The sequence below is a fragment of the Pagrus major genome, chromosome 3 (genome assembly GCF_040436345.1).
Source record: "Pagrus major chromosome 3, Pma_NU_1.0".
Classification (NCBI taxonomy): Eukaryota; Metazoa; Chordata; class Actinopteri; order Spariformes; family Sparidae; genus Pagrus; species Pagrus major.
The window spans coordinates 5,126,806-5,134,122 of record NC_133217.1 but is presented as its reverse complement, the minus strand read 5'-3'; the positions used below and the strand labels follow the sequence as shown (position 1 = coordinate 5,134,122).

At 38.5% G+C, this 7,317-nt stretch overlaps 1 protein-coding gene across 1 annotated transcript; it reads right to left on the bottom strand.

Moving 5' to 3' along the window:
* Positions 1 to 3,929: 3,929 nt before the first annotated feature.
* LOC140994135 (relaxin-3 receptor 2-like) lies at positions 3,930 to 5,135 on the bottom strand. Its single transcript, XM_073463705.1, has one exon. It carries the CDS (start codon positions 5,133 to 5,135, stop codon positions 3,930 to 3,932), a length of 1,206 nt encoding a protein of 401 aa, XP_073319806.1.
* Positions 5,136 to 7,317: the final 2,182 nt, after the last annotated feature.

Sequence of the window (7,317 nt, the reverse complement as noted above, 5' to 3'; positions counted from 1 at the left end):
GATACAGTTTGGCACATATATACCTGCAGTGACTGAAATAGGACAATAACACTTAAGATGAGTTATCTAAGAACAAAGTGTTGAAAGTAGCACGATTACACTCTTGAATTCATCAAATTAAAGCAATGGAAATGTACATTATGCTTGGTGAGAGTACAATATAACAGACAATAACAAGAGTGGATAAACTCTTGGTGACTAATAGCCCTGTATTTGTGTCGACCACATATCCGGCTTGACTACCGGCTTTTGTTTGATGAAATATGGTAGCCTATGTAAGGTATTTACATAATTTATGAAAAAAAGAATCTAAGAGAAACAGCCTCAGAACATCCTCAGTCTGTCAGTCATTGTGGAGGAGGTGTAAGGTGCAAATCTTGAATGCTGGATGTGTAAACAGGAAGCTGTTTTAACACATTCACATATCGACTTTATTAGATAAGAATAAGATATAATGCCAGATGTTGTGTTTTCATCTTGTTCTGCTGCCCCACGACTGGCCAAAAATATCCATTTATACTTATTAAATGTCAAATAAAGAAGGAGACTAGAAGACGTTAAGTAAAGGAATACATAGACGGCACTGGGATTTATACTACAAAATACTGTTTAGGATTTCAGTTTGATATTCAACAAACATCTCTGGTCCCCTGCAAAACAGCTACATATCACCCAGTCAAGCTCTCCCCAGTTGACCGACTGCACAATCTGCCGATTTTAACGCTCTCCACACGATGGTTGACTTCCACAAGCCTTCACAGCTCATTCTCCCACAAATACCACAGAGATGATCCAATCCAGTCCAGATACACCACCAAACAACGCTCCTCTAGCCAATCACAGTCCGTCCTCTCATGTCACTCATCGCAATCTGGCTTAGCATGATCATCTCATGTCATTTGAACGGCTGAACGGGTACTGAGGTGTCAGCTGGTCTCCATCAGAGATCTGTGTTATGCCAGAGGACTGCAGACAACCACCTGCCTGTCACCCTGCGAGAGTCACTTTCACAGCTCCTTCAGCTTCTTCTCGGTCCCTATCACACTCCTTTCATGAGTCATGAATTATTTTAATGTATTTATGCACAGTGTCTGCCACATGTTGGGTTCTGCCATTTAAAAAAAAATATGTGAAATATATCTTGAATGCATTCTAGTTTCTTAAAATTGGTTTGGTTCCCACTGTCAAAAACTGAGAAGTAAAGTAATGATGCTCCCCAAATTCAAATAATTTATTATTGTAATCATTTTCAAATATTTAAAAGAATATTCGATGGCCATTCTTTAAGTTTACTGAAGCATCTTATGATTAAGATATCATTAAGATAAAAATCAAAGTGTATTTGAAACTGTATTAGAAATCTATATGATTGGAATATTGTGACAATCAAATCCAATTATCCATTGATTTATAGAAGTACTAAAAGATTAAGACCTTGAAGGATGCGTGTGCATGTCAATGTGTGTGGGTTCAGTTTGAGCCTCATTCAGTTTTTGAGGTTGATCAACACCACCATCTTGTGGAGAACTGGGAGGCAGAGTAAGCAGCAGGAGAGGATTTTCCGTGACTTGCAACACAGAGGTAACTGGACTTGCTTGAGATTCTTTAAGATGTATTGCCTCTCATCAAAGAGACTCAAGCAAGTCCAGTTGCCCCCGTAGCACTTAGATATATCATGACATGGATACAAGTCATACAGTACTTTTCATTTTGATGTTGAATGTTATTTATTTCAGGAAGTTTACAGTGATTAGATTCAGATTTTTAACATTTTACTTAGCTGCTCTGATATAAAACAATTTATTTTTTCATATATGTATATATATTTTAATCTGACAGTCTTTACTTTTTTTCTCTAGCAAATATTGTGTTAGTTAACACAGAATGGTACATCTCAAGAATTTATCCTCTATCCTTTAACCTATATTCCCTATTTCATCAGTGTTGTCCAGTAAATTACAATATATAATCTGACATTTCATTTAGTCACAATTGAGGATGATCGTCTTTATTACCTCCGCCGAGGTGGTTATGTTTTCTCCCGTGTCAGTTTGTTTGTTTGTTTGTTGGTTTGTCAGCAGGATTACACAAAAACTATTTTTTCTGCCAAATTCAGATAGAGGATGGGTCTCGACCAGACTAGACCCCATTCACTTTTGGTTGCGGATCTGGATAAAGAGACGGATCCAGGAATTTTTTCTCCCTGCTCTTTAACAATGTGAGAGGTAGTTTTTTTTGGCATTTTCATTTTCAACATTTTAATTGATTTCTCAGGGAACAATGTATGGATCTTGATGAAAGAAATCAGGCATATTTAGGTGGCTGGTATCTATGAGTGAGAACAAAAGTCCTTGGTCGATGTATGTGCTCTACTGAGTGCTATTCTAGTTACTCTCATGAAGGCATTTCTTGAGAACTGGTAAACTCGATACTGAAGAAGGTTCAGGAGACTTGAGTATTGTTTACTTGTTGTTTACTCACCACTTCTTGAACAGGGAGTACTTAACTCTTAATGGACCCACTAGACTTACTAAGTGTCCAAATAAGATTACTCTTCTCTCATCTGTACAGATTTGAGGACACATGTGACGCAATCTAATAGGAGACAGTCTGTCTGTCTGTAAGAGTCTAAAGCCGAGTACACCATATCTGTTGGCCTTGGTTGAGACAAAGGTGGTGTTATCAGGAGAGCTGCTCTGACCGGTCAACCTGAGGAGACGCAGAGGTGAACTCTGGAAAATTCCATCACAACTGTGATGAACTTTGTAGCTAAACTAAACTTGCTGCACGCAGGCTCAGAGCCAGAAACACTGGCTATAAATACAGCACAGTTTTATTCCTCGTTTCTGTGTTTGCAGCTGTGCACTCCAACCCATTTCAATATTTTAAGCACATTAAGGTTTAAGAAAGCACAGTTGCATTCCTAATAGTGATGAAATGTAAACCAAGTACATTTACTCAAGAACTGTGCTTACATTTAACTCCATTACATTTATTTGATAACTTTATTTGATTCCGATAATCAAAAAATGCAGATAATTGGCCAGATTGATATATTAGTCGACGCGTAGTATAAATACATACATGTAAATATATGTACAATGTAATTCTACTCATACTCTTGATGTTGTTATTGCAAGACAATTACTTTTGATATTTAAATACATTTAATATCAGATACTTTAAGACTTTTTCTCAAGTACTAATTGTACTGGTGACTTTTACTTTTGTCCAAATAATATTCTAACACAATATTTTTACTTTTACTCAAGTATGACTTGTGGGCACTTTTTACAACACTGCCTAACAATGTATTGACTTGTTGCAGCCGGTGTCTTCAATCATTGTCTTCAATTACCGATTACTTTTTAGGAATTTACTACATGTTTATGCACATTATATTGTGCAAACTTGTTATGGGACTGGGTGACATGCAAGACCACAATAAGTAGTATAAAGTGAAGTGTCGGAACAGCTTTATTTATTAATTTCTATTCAAACAAATGACAAAAATGTGTCCACACCTGGACGAGACAGCCACAATCCAGACGTACAGTGCAGCAATAATAATTAGAAATAAACATTTTTACATTCGTTTTATACAATAGCAAACTATTGCACAGTATGTTGTGTTAATAATACAACAATATGAGGAAGATGAGGAAGAGAAGGAATAGCAGGGACATCTCTGACACTGTGGTGAAAGATTTGAGGTTGAATGAATTAGACTCAAGTCATACAGCCAACTCAGACAGCTAAAACTGTCAGATACAAGACCCACAGAAGCTTCAAATGCAGCTTGTTCACAGGAGATCTTAAGTACACATACTGTACATCTTTAGAGGGAAAGATACACAATCATATTTTCAAAATGAAACATCCTTGTCACGTAAAACTTAAGTATACGTGTAAAGAATTCGGCCTTAGTGTTAGATGGTGGAGACTACTGTTGGCAGTGTTGACAGAGGTGCATATCTCCTTGCGTCAGTTTGGCTTGTCTGGCTGTACATGTCATTGAGTGGGATGGAGAGCTGCCCAGCCTGTCCCGACCCTTCCTCAGCATTCATGCCATAGGGCATCTTTGACATAATGGCCAGGCTCAGTTTGAAGAGCACATTATGGAGAGCCAAGCGGTACTCTTTCCTCACCAGGCAGTAGATGACCGGGTTGAAGCAGCTGCTGGTGAAGGCCAAGCAGTTGGCCAGAGGGAAGAAGTATGTTTGAGCCAAGTAGAACGAGCGGCTGTACTCAACGATGTCAAGTTGGATGAGGACGCCCCAAAATGTGAGGATGTTGTATGGGAACCAGCAGGCGCAGAATGAAAGGACCACCACGGCTACAGACTTTGAGATATCAACCTTTCTCCGAGAGTTAGCGCACCTTAGTTTGTGTTGACAGAGGAAGTGCAGCAGAAGCAGGTAGGACACAGTGATGATGGCGTAGGGCAGCAGAAACCCCAGCACCACTCGCAGGAGCTGGTTTATCCCAAGCCAGGCTGTACCATCTGGGAACAGGAGCAGGCATGCTGTATCGTTGCCACTGCCCACACTCCTAAGGTCAGCAAACACAGCTCTGGGTGTCGCTGCTATCAGCGCTGCAACCCAGATAGAAGCTGTGACCACCTGAGAGGTCCAAGAGCTAATGCAGAGGGATTTACTGGGTGTAAGAGCAGTGGCTACATAGCAGTACCGGGTCACACTCATAGCTGTGAGGAAAAAGCAGCTAGCAAAGACATTGAGCCCAGTGAGTAAAGACACGGCCTTGCATGTGGCCAAGCCAAAAGGCCAGCTGTAGTCCAGAATAAACTCTATGGCCCAGAACGGCAAGGAAAGGGAGAAGAGCAGCTGAGCCAAAGCTAGGTTGAACACAAAGAAATTGATGTTGCCTGTGGTGATGGTGTGAGTAGAATAGAGCAGGAACATCACTAACAAGTTCCCCAACACTCCGGCTGTAGCCACAATAAAGTACACCACTGACATGAATATTCTCAGACCGGGGTATCCATCATCGAGGATCTCCAGCCCGTCCATGCTCGAGTTGTGGAGGATCAGATGTGAGTTATTACAGGGTGGGCCGACACTGCAGCCATTCAGGATGTTACTGAAGCGCTCAAGTGCCTTGGCAGCGTCTGACATGTCGCAACCCTGAGGGGAATCCTGAGGTTGTCCAGCTGTTACGTGAGACGTTTCTGCTCGGCCTCCTTGTGCCAATAATGAGCTGAAAAGTTCTGGTTGTCTGTTTATTAGCTGACAGTCATCTATCTCTGCAAGGAAAGAGGAAATGATTATTACATAATAGGCGCTGCAGTTTATGGCTAAATAAGTTCATTAGCATTGTCAGATAAACAAATTACACCTAAGTGTTAGCCACAGAGTTAGATAATCCAATTTAGATCTCAAAGAGTCAAACTTCTCTGTGGAGGAAATGTGCATAAAAAGATGAAGTACTTAAACGAATTAGAAGTGGAAAAGCCTGTAAAAGGTCCTCCAGAGTTATTTTTGTTACATATTCAACATCTACATAATCTATTATAATCTGGACATATCAAACAAGTGTGCTGGCACTGATAATTATAGAAACAATATAGATATAAAGAAATAAAACATTAGATATTCCCTAGTAAAACATAGCAGATAAACTTTTCAAAATTAGAGTTTGAGAACTAACGTGAAAGAACAAAAATCCTTTTTGCAGTTGGAATGATTAGCATCTGGAAAATTAAGGATCAACTGGAATAACCTGAGTAATTCAGAAGATGCATTATAAGACAACAATATTCATAATAAATTATTAGACCAGCTACTTGAATGTCTCCTCAGATCTTGAGTGATAAGGTGGTCTCCAACAGTCATTTTAAGCAGTCTTTGGTCAAACAGTGACAAATAATTTGTGCACCTGCATCATCCCTAAACCTGCAGTGTAGTTACTGTGATTGAGAGCAAAGGAGAAGCAGATAGATAAATAAATAGTAATGGTTATGTTAATTCAACAGTGGTGAATTAATTGTTTGGTTAATTCTGACATTCAATATTTATGCAAGAACATTTCTTAAAAAAAAAATGGGAACAACAACCTGATCTTCAGTTATTAGCTTCAAATGGAATGATGACATTTTCAGCAAAATGTGCCAGATTTGATAGTTAGCAGGTATTTGTCTTCTTCAGAGGGATCATAAGATGTCAGAGTAGATCATTTCAAATCTCATCTTATTTGTTAGATAACATTTATTTGTGCAAGCTATTTGTCAGATTTTTAACATATTATACTTTTAAAGGTGCACTATGCACCTTTTTACAGGCCTATTAACAGAAACAGAGGTCTTGATATAAGAAATAGCAGTTTGCAAAAGCTAACAGGTTTTTTATTTTACTAGCCAGATGTTTATGTTTATATTTGTAAACATCAGAACGAAACTAGTAATGTGAATTATTTATAGTTACATTGTACACCTTTGAAAAATGGTGTGGAAGTCCCCGGCTTCCCTCGTGTAAATGACACCTATGCAGGTATAAAACTGCAAAATAAATATAATGAATAAATAAAAGGATGTTATTTTCTCACATTTCTATAGCCTACATATATTCACAGCTTTAATGTAGAAGAAAATCTCACCTGAATCTCACAGAGGAGGTCAATTTTTCAGCTTTCAGCAGTTTTCTTGTCACCACCAGCTCTGCTGCACCACATGAATTCTCTTGAAGGCGGACAACAACAACAATGTGGATGTCACCCACCCTGAATTCATGCTCCACCCCGTCATATTTTTCACCCTGCGTATCCAGACTGGAAATCTCCAACAAAGAGGAAAATACCCAAAAGAGAAACAGCTGCTGCTATCACTCAAATTTCTGGGGAACATTGGGACCGCTGCCCAGGCAACATGTGCATTATTAGTTTTTACTGAAGATACAAGTTCACTTTATGGCATCAGTCGCCAGGACTGAAAGAGATAGATTCTTCTCTTTTTCATCGATTCCTTTACTTTTTCATTTTTTTTTTTCAGTTAGATCATCTATATTTTGACACTCTTTGGTATATAACATAGTCATCATGCATTTTAAAGTACATTTAGACACATACTCAAAGCAGGATATATAGCATATTCTCCAAAAATAATGACTTCCAGCACGATTGTCAATCTCTGTGTACTTTGATGCAGAATTGGAATCAGGTGCAGATTCACAAATGTATTAATAAAAAAAAATTAAAAAAAAACAGAAACTTTTTATGACTAAAAGAGCAAATTTAGATTATTAGTCTCTGCTAATGTATGTGCTCTCTAGGATTTGACAATCCTTTCTTGCACATTACTGTTGC

Bases quoted from the DNA above. Each gene is read 5' to 3' on its own strand.
- LOC140994135 (XM_073463705.1), bottom strand. From the start codon at position 5,135: ATGTCAGACGCTGCCAAGGCACTTGAGCGCTTCAGTAACATCCTGAAT.